General features: G+C 46.9%; 1 protein-coding gene across 3 annotated transcripts in view; it reads left to right on the forward strand.

Moving 5' to 3' along the window:
• Positions 1-7,080: 7,080 nt before the first annotated feature.
• Positions 7,081-12,962, forward strand: part of ROCK1 (Rho associated coiled-coil containing protein kinase 1) — an 87,310-nt gene continuing 81,428 nt past the window's right edge. For 2 of the 3 annotated variants that reach the window (XM_068671481.1, XM_068671482.1), the window contains exons 1-2: positions 7,081-7,235; positions 7,339-7,959. In XM_068671481.1, coding sequence (XP_068527582.1) covers positions 7,867-7,959 — 93 coding nt within the window. In that variant the 5' untranslated portion in view covers positions 7,081-7,235; positions 7,339-7,866. Of the gene's footprint in view, positions 7,236-7,338; positions 7,960-12,962 lie in introns of those variants that run through there. The other variant, XM_068671483.1, reaches the window with a different exon arrangement.

The following is a 12,962-nucleotide window of genomic DNA, read 5'->3' on the forward strand; positions in this document are numbered from 1 at the left end:
TTTCCTATTATCACCATTGTATTATTATTGTTATTATTTTTATTATTATTTTGTTATTATTATTTTCCTGTCTTATTAAACTGTCTTTATCTCAACTCACGGGCTTCACTTTCCATTTCTCTCCCCCGTCCCAGAGAGGGAGGGGGGAGGGTGAGCGAACGGCTGCGTGGTGTTTAGCTGCCAGCCGGGTTAAACCACGACAGCCTTTTTGGCGCCCAACGTGGGGCCCGAAAGGTTGAGATAACGGCAGATCTGACCAGAGTGTGTTAAACTAAAATTGGTGTAAGGATTAGACCTGCTTAATAGTCACTTGTCATAATGCTGATTGCTTTAATCTCAACTCTGCTGCGCCTGTTTTCCAAATTGAGTATTATAGTACATTATTTTCCGTATTTGCTCTCTGTCGTGTTGTTTATTCTCTCCGGGCCCTGGTTTCAGATCATTATGGTGCTGTGTGTTGTAGCAATGGCTTATGAGACGATAAGATACCTGGTCATGACTCTAACTTGTTATTTGTATTCAGTAACATCGTCGACTCTGTACTTTGGAAACAGTATCTTGGAAACTGTTAGCAATTATACCTATTGTTTTTTTCCATTAGGGAGTCAATCTGTGGAGGGGAAAGGGGAGGATATTTTTCCTTACTTGCTTACTCTCCCTTTCTCCTTCACCACCCCTGTATCCTCCTGGGTCACTCTGCCTTCCTCCTTCACCACCCTCTTATCCCCTGAGCTTGTCACAATAGCTCTCCAAGATATTGAATATTTCTGGAATACTCAGAATACCATAGTCTTGTTGTTCTGCCTCATGAATGCACTTCAGATTCTGCTTATAGTTAAACAACTACTTGGGAAGCTCTTCCGGAGATGTGCCCAGAGGCAGGATAGTTGTGGGTGGCAGGGAGTATGGGCGGATATGGGCAGGCATCTAGAGCAGTTGGCACCCCCAGTGTGTTGGAAATTCACCCCTGAACAATGGCAAAATCCTCAAAAACTGGCAGAATGCTTGAAAAAAAGGTGTCATGATTCTGGCAGTTCTAAAGTAACACAAATCATTGTAACGTGCTGGGGCCTGGCTCATGCCTATCGAGCTGCCATTGATACTGCTATCAACTTAGTGACAGACCCTGCGGCCACTCCAAGCCCTGTGACAGATCCAACGGCCACTGTGACCCCTACGGTGGACTCGGCAGCCGCTCCAGATCCGGTTCCTGCAGCCGCTCCAGCTCCGGTTCCTGCAGCCGCTCCAGTCCCAGCTCCTGCAGCCGCTCCAGTCCCAGCTCCTGCAGCCGCTCCAGTCCCAGCTCCTGCAGCCGCTCCAGTCCCAGCTCCTGCAGCCGCTCCAGTCCCAGCTCCTGCAGCCGCCCCAGTCCCAGCTCCTGCAGCCGCTCCAGTCCCAGCTCCTGCAGCCGCTCCAGTCCCAGCTCCTGCAGCCACTCCAGTCCCAGCTCCTGCAGCCACTCCAGTCCCAGCTCCTGCAGCCGCTCCAGTCCCAGCTCCTGCAGCCGCTCCAGTTCCAGCTCCTGCAGCCGCCCCAGCTCCAGCTCCTGCAGCCGCTCCAGTTCCAGCTCCTGCAGCCGCTCCAGCTCCAGCTCCTGCAGCCGCTCCAGTCCCAGTTCCTGCAACTTCTCCAGAGCCCATCTATATTTGTGGAGTGACAGGAGGATCTCAGCAGTTGACTGTATTGGAGGCTGAAGTAAGTCTGACTGGGAATGAGTGGGAAAAGCACCGCATTGTGACTGGCCCGGATGCTCCATGTATCCTTGGCATAGACTATCTTAGAAGAGGATATTGCAAGGACCCAAAAGGGTTCCGGTGGGCTTTTGGTATAGCTGCCTTAGAGACAGAGGGCATTAAACAATTATCTACCTTGCCTGGTCTCTCAGAGGACCCCTCTGTTGTGGGGTTGCTGAGGGTCGAAGAACAGCAAGTGCCAATTGCTACCACAACTGTGCACCGGCGGCAATATCGCACTAATCGAGACTCCCTGATTCCCATCCATAAGCTAATTCGTCAATTGGAGAGCCAAGGAGTGATCAGCAAGACCCATTCACCTTTCAATAGCCCCATATGGCCAGTGCGAAAGTCTAATGGCGAGTGGAGACTAACAGTGGACTATCGTGGCCTGAACGAAGTCACGCCACCACTGAGTGCTGCAGTGCCGGACATGCTGGAACTTCAGTATGAACTTGAATCGAGGGCAGCCAAGTGGTACGCCACAATTGATATCGCTAATGCATTTTTCTCCATCCCTCTAGCAGCAGAGTGCAGGCCACAATTTGCCTTCACTTGGAGGGGAGTCCAATATACTTGGAATAGGCTGCCCCAGGGGTGGAAACACAGCCCTACCATTTGCCATGGGCTGATCCAGTCTGCGCTAGAGCAGGGGGAAGCTCCTGAACACCTGCAGTACATCGATGACATTATTGTGTGGGGTGACACAGCAGAGGAAGTTTTCGAGAAAGGGAAGAAAATAGTCCAAATCCTTCTGAAAGCCGGTTTTGCCATAAAACAGAATAAAGTCAAAGGACCTGCACGAGAGATCCAGTTTTTAGGAATAAAATGGCAAGATGGACGTCGTCAAATCCCAATGGATGTGATCAACAAAATAACAGCTATGTCTCCACCAACTAACAAAAAAGAAACACAGACTTTCCTAGGTGTTGTGGGGTTTTGGAGAATGCACATCCCAAATTACAGTCTGATTGTAAACCCGCTCTACCAAGTAACCCGTAAGAAGAATGAGTTTGAATGGGGCCCTGAACAACGACAAGCCTTTGAACAAATCAAGCAGGAAATAGTCCATGCAGTAGCCCTTGGGCCAGTTCGAACAGGACCAGATGTAAAGAATGTGCTCTACACTGCAGCCGGGGAGAACGGCCCCACCTGGAGCCTCTGGCAGAAAGAACCTGGGGAAACTCGAGGTCGGCCCCTGGGGTTTTGGAGTCGAGGATACAGAGGATCTGAGGCCCGCTATACTCCAACTGAAAAGGAGATATTGGCAGCATATGAAGGAGTTCGATCTGCTTCGGAGGTGGTCGGTACTGAAGCGCAGCTCCTCCTAGCACCCCGATTGCCGGTACTAGGCTGGATGTTCAAGGGAAGGGTCCCCTCTACGCATCATGCAACTGATGCTACATGGAGCAAGTGGGTTGCACTGATTACTCAGCGGGCTCGAATAGGAAACCCCAGTCGCCCAGGAATATTGGAAGTGATCATGGACTGGCCAGAAGGCAAATACTTTGGGATATCATCAGAGGAGGAGGTGGGTCGTGCTGAAGAAGCCCCACTATACAACCAGTTGCCAGAGAATGAAAAGAAATATGCCCTGTTCACTGATGGGTCCTGTCGTATTGTGGGGAAGCATCGGAGATGGAAGGCTGCTGTATGGAGTCCTACGCGACGAGTTGCAGAAGCTGCTGAGGGAGAAGGTGAATCGAGTCAGTTTGCAGAAGTGAAAGCCATTCAGCTGGCTTTAGACATTGCTGAACGAGAAAAATGGCCAGTTCTCTATCTCTACACCGATTCATGGATGGTAGCAAATGCCCTGTGGGGATGGTTACAGCAATGGAAGCAAAACAACTGGCAGCGTAGGGGCAAACCCATCTGGGCTGCTGCATTGTGGCAAGATATTGCTGCTCGGGTAGAGAACCTGGCTGTGAAAGTACGCCACGTAGATGCTCATGTGCCCAAGAATCGGGCTACTGAAGAACATCAAAACAACCAGCAGGTGGATCAGGCTGCTAAGATTGAAGTAGCTCAGGTGGACTTGGATTGGCAGCATAAAGGTGAATTATTTATAGCCCGATGGGCCCATGACACCTCAGGCCATCAAGGTAGAGACGCAACATACAGATGGGCTCGTGATCGAGGGGTGGACTTGACCATGGACGCTATAGCACAGGTTATTCATGACTGTGAAACATGTGCTGCAATCAAGCAAGCCAAACGGTCAAAGCCTCTTTGGTATGGAGGACGATGGCTGAAATATAAATATGGAGAGGCCTGGCAGATTGATTACATCACACTCCCTCAAACTCGCAATGGCAAGCGCCACGTACTTACAATGGTGGAAGCAACCACCGGATGGCTGGAAACATATCCTGTGCCTCATGCCACCGCCCGGAACACCATCCTGGGCCTTGAAAAGCAAGTCCTATGGCGACATGGCACCCCAGAAAGAATAGAATCAGACAATGGGACTCACTTCCGAAACAACCTTATAGACACTTGGGCCAAAGAACATGGTATTGAATGGGTGTATCACATCCCCTATCATGCACCAGCCTCCGGGAAAGTTGAACGATACAATGGCCTGTTAAAGACTACCTTGAAAGCAATGGGCGCTGGGACGTTCAAAAACTGGGATACGCATTTAGCAAAGGCCACCTGGTTAGTCAATACTAGGGGATCTACCAACCGAGCTGGACCTGCCCAATCAAACCTGTTACGTACTGTAGATGGGGATAAAGTTCCTGTAGTGCATGTAAAAAATATGCTGGGTAAAACAGTCTGGGCTACTCCTGCCTCAGGAAAAGGCAAACCTATTCGTGGAATTGTTTTCGCTCAGGGACCTGGATACACTTGGTGGGTGATGCAAAAGAACGGAGAGGTCCGGTGTGTACCTCAAGGAGATTTAATACTGGGTGAGAATAGCCCATGAACTGAATTGTACCATGTTAAATAGTATATTATACTGTATGTTATCACTACCATGATTACTATAGGTGACTAATTAGAATGTATGGAAAAGAGTGTAACCTGAGCATGACATAAATGGTATGGAATAAGGGGTGGATAGATGTCCTGGTTTCAGTTAGCACAGAATTAATTTTCTTCCTAGTAGCTGGTGGAATGCTGTGTTTTGGCTTAGGATGAGAAGAGTGCTGATAACACCCCGATGCTTTAATTGTTGCAGAGCAGTGCTTACACCAAGCCAAGGACATCTCAGCCTTTTGCTCTGTCCTGCCAACGGGCAGGCTGGGGGTGCAGTAAGAGCTGGGAGGGGACAGACCCAGGACAGGTGACCCAAACTAGCCAAAGGGGTATTCCATACCATCTGACGTCATGCTAAACAATATATAGGGGTGGCTAGCTGGGGGGAAGGGGCCGGACTGCTCGGGGTTAGGCTGGGCATCGGTCAGCGAGTGGTGAGCAATTGCATTGTGCATCACTTGTTTGTACATACTATTATTACTTTCCTATTATCACCATTGTATTATTATTGTTATTATTTTTATTATTATTTTGTTATTATTATTTTCCTGTCTTATTAAACTGTCTTTATCTCAACTCACGGGCTTCACTTTCCATTTCTCTCCCCCGTCCCAGAGAGGGAGGGGGGAGGGTGAGCGAACGGCTGCGTGGTGTTTAGCTGCCAGCCGGGTTAAACCACGACAGTAACTATTAGATTACACTCTGGAGTTACAACATGAGCATTTTATCTCACCAGACACTTTTAACCCCTAACTGTTTTTAAAATTAGACTTTATTTTCCCTTTTGCTCCCCTTGACATTTTCAAAGCAGTGCTCACAGTTTCCTAGACAGCTGGCTGAGGCACCTCCCACGCAAATTCTACTGCATTTTGAGGCAGACAGACAGACATTTTTACTTTACCATGCTCGTGAGAAAAGCCCAATCCGATAGCCATGCTCAAAATACACTGTTTGCATGCAGCTGAGCACAAGCACAGCAGCTTCCCTCACCAAAATCGCTGGAGTAGGTACTGGGCAGTTTTGTTAAAGGTGGGCCACTGTAAAAAAGTGATGCAAGATGCATTCGGCAAGAGGGGGCACGATCCATATTGCTTTGTGGAAAGGAGGCCTGGAAAGGATGGAAGAAGTTTTGTGTTTCCAAGACCACCTATATATTTTCACGTATGCATTGGACAAAACTCATAAGCAGCATCTGGAGCATGACTCAGGGTTGTGAGCTGCGGGTTCAGGCCTCCTCTTCCTTTCTCTATTACAGGCCTCATGAATTTTGCATTGTTTCAGCTAGGGGCTTGGAATCACCCTGCTGAGGCCTAGCATCATACCTGTGTATGTTTAATGGTTAAACCAGATGCCTAAAAGCGATGCGAATCAGGCTCTGCATCTCTAATAGCGATTTTCACCTTGTTTGATATCAGGTCTGTAAGGAGCATTTCCTTTGCATTTCAAGGACAACTCATTGCATGGCATACAGAGTGATTACAAGACCTAATGCCGTAGCTGGCGGAGCACACGGGGTGTTCTCTGCGGACCATGGTTGCTGAAATGGAGCATCTCCATCTCCAAGAGCGACCAAACCCTCCCAATCTAAGGGCTGTGGTAATGGCTGGCACAAGGCGAGGGAAAGCAAACATGAGCATGACGCGGTTACAGCACGCATTTTCCCTTTAAGTGTATGTAATTCTTATAAATATATATGTATGTGTATATGAGGAGCCATTTCTCCTCAGAAAGAGCAGTCAGGCACTGGGACGGGTTGCCCAGGGAGGTGGTGGAGTCGCCGTTCCTGGCAGTGTTCAAGGAGAGGTTGGACGTGGTGCTTGGGGACATGGGTTAGTGGGTGACACTGGTGGTAGGAGGATGGTTGGACCTGATGATCTTGGAGGGCTTTTCTTAATGATTCTGTGATTCTATATTTGCTGTTTTATACAATATACATTGCTATATATGCATATTACTTTGTTGGACCTAATGAACGTACCTGTGTCAAATAAATCATCAACATAGTTTTGTGTAACATAGCAGAAAATGAGGCTTTCAGGTAAATTAAACTAGTGGTTGGACCAGGTGATCTTGGAGATCTTTCCCAACCTTAATGAGTCTCTGATATGTGTGTGTATATATATATGTGTCTGTATATATGAAGGCAGTTGTGGACAAAAAAGCCAAAAGGTAGAATGCTGTTTCTTGTTCTGTTCTGAACGCAGCCAGCTAGCAGGTAGCTGCCGCCCCACACCGCTTCCAGCGACCTTTACAGCAAGGCGCTGGCCATTTTAACACCTGAAGGCGCTGTGTGTGTGTGTGGGGAGGAAAGCACAACCGCCCCGCCCCTAACCGCCCCTAACCGCCCCTAACGGCCCATGCCGCGCGCGCCCCCTCCGACCGTTGAGCGGCGCGCTCACGCCTCCCCTTCCCCTCAGGGGGGGCAGCGCCGCGCATGCGCGCCGCCGGCCCGTGCTGGCCGAGCCGCCCCCCCCCGTTCAAACAGGAAGGCGGACATGTTGGCGGCCGCCGCGCCGTGAGGTGAGCCGCCTCCCCGCCCGGCACCCGCGGGGGCGCAGCGCTCCCTCCCTCTTTTATTATTCTTATTTTTATTTTTTATTTTCTCGTTTTTTATTCCCTGCAGGCTCGTGGCTTTCTGCACCTTCCCTCCCTTTGGTGGTGGTGGTGGCGGTGGCGAGGAGGGAGAGCTGCCGCCCTCGGGACGCTGGCACCGACCCGCCGCCGGCTGCTGCTGCTGCTGCGGGGCGACGACGACGACAACGACGAGGAGGAGGAGGAAGAAAAAGAGGAGGAGGAGGAAGAAGCAGCAGCAGCAGCCAGAACCGCTACGCTGGCTCTCAGGGCGCCTTCCCCGGCCGGCAGGATGCGGCTGCTGAGGCAGCGGGGCCCGAGCAGAGGAGGCAGGGAGAGGAAACCTGCGGCTGCACGGCGCTGAGGCGCCCCGGGGAGCGGGAGCAGGAGCAGGAGCAGCCCCCCTCGCCTCAGGGACTCACGGACTGAAGGGAGCCCGCAGGGAGCGCGCCCCAGCCCGGCCTGGGCTGCGCGGCTTCTCTTTTGTGCGTGTTCCTCTTCTTTTTTTCCTTTTATTTTTCTTTTATTTTTAACCTTATTTTGCTCTGGGATAAAGGGGACCTTTCCAATCCCTGGAAACATGTCGACGGGGGAGAGTTTTGAGGCGCGGTTCGAAAAAATCGACGTGACTCTAAAGGACCCCAAGTCCGAGGTGAACGTGGACTGCTTGCTGGTGAGTAGGGAGCTCATCCCCGCAGCCGTCCGCCCCAAATTTCTTACCCTGTGGGACTGAATCTCCGGCTGCTGGCTGAGTCACTGCTGCACTCTGCGCTGGTGTGTTGTTTACTCAGCGTTGAGCTATGGGCGCGTGAAGTTCTCTGCGAGGGAGAGTGGATTTCATGCCAAGGACGAGCTCGCCTGGTCCTGCCTCAGGCTTGTCATCCCTCTCACTTCGTGCACCTTTCTCTACTTCACAGACACCAGCGGACGCTTTGTGCAAAGCTGTAATTCCTCAGTGCCAGTCCCCTGTGCGAGCAAACGACTGTAAATAGCTTTGTTACCAATTCCCTGTCTGAAAGTGTTTACCCCTTTTAAGAGCGAAGTCCTCTCATGTTGTGGTTAAGCACTGCAGCACTGACTGCTTCCTTTTTAGCGTAGACGTTGGCAAGCACTAATGCCACGTAAAATACAGCTGAAAGATTAATACACCCTTGCAGGTGGCACGATAGTCACGGCAGAGGGGTTAAATGCATATCAAAAGAGTTGGTGTGCTGGGTGGACAATTGCCTGCTAATTGGCTCCCTACGTGATCATACCTGATGGTTCAGTGGCTCTCTGCAATGCTGTCAGTGTTGTAATTGCATCATAAGGAAGCAAAACACAACACTTCCTGACACAAAACCAATACCATTTGACAGTTGCTTGCACAAAAGTGAGTGGTACTTTAGTTCTGATTACAAAAAATACCTTGCCAAAGTGTCTGCCAAATCCAGTCGATTTATTTAGGATGCAGATGGGTACCTTGATACGCCTAGAGATATCCTTAAGTAGGAAAGTGTAATTCTTTTATGCCAAACCAGTGAATTTCTTTTCTTTGTAGGAAGTGATACAAGTTCGGAAGTGTGTAGCTGGGTCCCCATCTTCCCTGTCTATTGCTGTCACAAAGGGAACAAGTAAATTGAATTGGTGCCTAGGATGAACTCCCCTGTTATGGGGGGAGTGAGAGGTGGAGATGCTTCCTAATAGTCATTTTTAGTCTTCCCCTATACAGCTTTTACCAGATAGCTCATGTAAGCCTAAAGCAGTGGAGAGGTGAACAGAACCTCATGGGAAGACTGCATAAGTGCATGACAGTGTGTACTCTGTCTAGCTTTTTACTGATTTGTGATGTTTGGAGGTGTTGACAGGTTCAAACTCCCTCCCTGGGTAAAAGCAGGGCCTCACGGATGTTGTTGCTGCTAAGGAAAGCGCGCTGCATCTTCCAGTTAACTTGCTGCTTTTGATCTAGTTTACATATCTTTCATCTTTGAGCCACAGCTAATGAGAACAGATCTGATGCTTAGGGTATACTTTGTCAGTTCTGATGACTTAGGACAGCACTGTCAAATCTTCTATTACACCCAGCCTCTATAGGCAGAAGTCAAGGGTATAAGAATTAAGAGGCCAGAGTTTTTACATTAACCACAACTCAGTTTCCTAGTATGTGTGTTGATGCTGGCGATACCTCGGGGGGGCCTTCCTACAGCAGTACTAATGAGCTTTCAGATATCAGGCATGCAGTTGGTAGTATTTTTTTTACCTGTACTCCGTGATCTTTTAATCAGTTTAAGGGTTTGGCCCTTTTCTGTTGCTTTAGTCAGAATTTGGAGCTAAGCTGTAGTCATTTTGGGAATGAACTTGTTGGGATGCTTCCTGTCATGCTTGTGTTAAGTTTTAGAACATGTTTGCCTCTCAGATCTTAAGAATGTCCTTTAAAAGGAGACTTTAGAAATTTTCTGGAATTTTTGGCATACCTTTGAGTATTCTTTTAAAGGCAGCTTCTTACGTTACAGCAATCAGAATTACTTTTTGTTAGCCCTAGTTACAGGTAATGTTCTTTTACAACAAAAATGGTACATATTCTAAAAAAAAAACCATCAGCCATTAGGTTGCTTTTGTGTGTGTTTGGTCACTGTATCACTTTCTGGCTGGACTTTGATCTCTCATCAGTTCTAGGGCTCTTTCTGCAGAATTGAAGTATGAAACCCCTTCTAAAGAGTTTAAGTATTTTATACCACTGTGTGGTGAGATTCACACTATCGGTGTAACTCTTAGCTCAAGATATAAAGTGTCTATTAAATTATTACAGTCTGTTTGGGTATGTTTTAAAGGAAGAAATGCTTAGGTGTAGATGTAATTGATCTGCACCTGAAGTATCTTTTAAGATGACCCCTCCTCCGCAGGCTAAGGAAACTTCTCAGTCTCTTCGCCCAGTACAAATACAAAGGAAACAAAAACAAGTTTATACAATCAGAGTCAATGAAAATGTTTATCTGATTTTATAACATCTTTAAAATCTTAACACCCTTTTTCTTTTGAGTAAAGGCGTGAATTGGTTTTACTTTTTCACTTCTCAGCAATGGTGTTAGGTAACTCATCGGAGCTGTAACGTATGGCTGATAGAAAGCATCTATTGCACAGATGCTTTAAGTTCAGCATCTGATATTCTATACATACAGGCTTAAAATGCTGGAGTTCCTTTAGTTTCAAGAAACATGCTTTTGGTTGTGAGGAGCAGTCTTAGCAATGCACTTTGTTTCTCCTAAGATCAGCTTTTTACTTCTACCCTTTAGCTTTATTTTATCTCGTTTCCACTCCTGCTGTTACATCCCTCCATCCCTCATCAGCTTGTAGCCCCTGTAGAGTAGAAGGCAGGTATGGAATAAACTTCAAACCAGTTTTGTAACCCCCTTTTTTATTTTTTATTTTGTGGTGAATGTCATAAGCTAGCTTCTGTGTGCTAGAAGCATCCTAAATTTATATGTGAAGTAGTGTGAGAACAATAAGGAAAGACGGCTGGGGGAAGGGCAGGTGGGGAGAAGGTCTGCTAGAAAGGAAGGTGCATTACAGATTCAGGAAGGTGTGGGAGAGGAGCTGTGACAACAGAGCAAACGGAAGAGACCTAGTGAGGACTTCAATTTACATGGCGCAGGAAGGAAATTAATAAAGCTGAGGCACGGGAGGGAGAAGTACATAAGAGAAAGGAAAAACAAACAGGGTTGTAATAAAAGCGAAGCAAGAAAACTGTAAGTTGCAACTGTTTAACTAAATTTGTTTGCATCTTTGTGGCTTCTGTGGGCTTGATTTAGCACGAGGCTGGGAAACGATAGACAGGTTGTCCTTTCCGTGAGCCAAGGGGAGGCTAGAGCCTGTGTTCCTGGTGAAGTATGTGCCGCAGCATCACGTAGTACTTCTCGCAACACGCCACGTCTGAGCGTTCTGTGCCTTGGAAAGACCTAATAAGGATTGTGAAGGCTGTGCTAGATGAGTTGTCACGCTGTAGGGTGTGTGACGGTCAGGTACTGGTGCATACCACTGGAGTGCTAAATGCAGATAAGGGCAATGTAATCATAGACTCATTAAGGTTGGAAAAGACCTTCAAGATTGTCTGGTCCAGCCATCCCCCTACTACTAATGTCACCCACTAAACCGTGTCCCTTTTATCTTCAGCTTAGTGTTCCATTAAAGCTGTTAAGCAGGAGAAAATAACAGTCACCAAGAATGCTTTTATGATTTTGGGATAACAACATTTTTTTCCTCGGTGTTCCTCACTAAATTCTTGCAGTTCATAGGCTTCCAGGTTTTGGAAAGTGGGGAGGGAGGGATATGATCTGTGGATGTACAGGGGCACATCTTGACCTGAGTCTGCTTATGCGTGTGATTGATTGAAAAGTAACTAACAAAGTCTCATGAAGAAGTTTCTTGATGCTCTCTTTGCTCTGTTAACAACTCTGAAAGAATCTTTCTACGTTTTATGTGGACACTTGAGTAATTTGGTTATTCAAATATTTCGTCAATTACTTGAGTAGTTGATTTTAAGACTTCAGATGGTCTCAGCCTCCAAAGCTGTCCTGTTTCACTTGCTCAGCAGTTTAGCTTCAAATCAGCTGGTAACAGTGACTGCTGCTCATGACAAACTTGGTTTATCTAGTGTCTTCCATTTTTTGTTATAACAAAAATGCACAAGTGCAGACATTGATTCACCTGGTTTTCTTATGTCTAATTAATAGTTGGACAGATGAATTCATGTTCATCTGTCTTGCATTGGAGGAGGTGAGAAGATCTCATGCACTTTAGGATTTGGAGTTTAAATCTCTGTTGTTACTAAACCTCTTTTTATCTTCTCCACTTAAAACTTGTTGGAAAGCATTTTTGGAGACCTTGTGGTTAAACACTTGGTAAATAAATGGGGAGGGGAGTAAAGAATGCAAGTCAAAGTACCTTTACTTCAGGAGCTCTTACCTGTAAAAATAACTGTTGAAATCACCTTCTCTGAAAACATGCTAACTGTGCTCTGAGAATCTGAGTGATAAAATGCTGAAGAAACTAAGTATGTGAGAAGCTTTCTCTTTTGCTAATGAAGTTCATGCATGGAAGATTGGCAAAGCTGAGCTTGAACATTTTCAAAACGTGAACTACTCTGAACGACCTGCAGACTACTTAAAGCATCCTGAAGTTGACAGTCTCTTTGGACACGTCACTGTGGCTGTTTAGATGTGGTGGTTTTTCTTCAGTTAGGTATAAAATAAGACTTTTGGCTGACTTGGAATTGTAATTCTGGGTCTTTGAGTTACCGTATCCAAGCTTTGTGTATAAGTGCAGGTTAATGCTCTCTACTCATCACTGTGAATTACGAAATACATATGTTGATGTGAAGTTAATGATAAAAGGTAAAATGCAACTGTAAGGCGGCTTTGGAAACACAAGAGCCGGGTTTGCATTTTAGGTTGCACCTTCTAGGAGTCTTTAATATTACGCAAGCCCCTAGAGAGTAGTAGTAAAGATGGTGGGACTATCACGTTAGCATTTGATTCACAGTGTATGGTAGGTCTTATACAAGAATTGTTAACTGAGTGATCCCTCTGCTTGTAATACTAGAGGCTGTAGGCATTTAATTACTGTTTTTCCTGTAAAAAGTTTTAATCAGGAATAATAGGAAGTTGTTTAGGACATGTTTCAGCAAGACCACTGGAGGAA

The sequence above is a fragment of the Anas acuta genome, chromosome 2 (genome assembly GCF_963932015.1).
Source record: "Anas acuta chromosome 2, bAnaAcu1.1, whole genome shotgun sequence".
In the NCBI taxonomy this organism is placed as follows: Eukaryota; Metazoa; Chordata; class Aves; order Anseriformes; family Anatidae; genus Anas; species Anas acuta.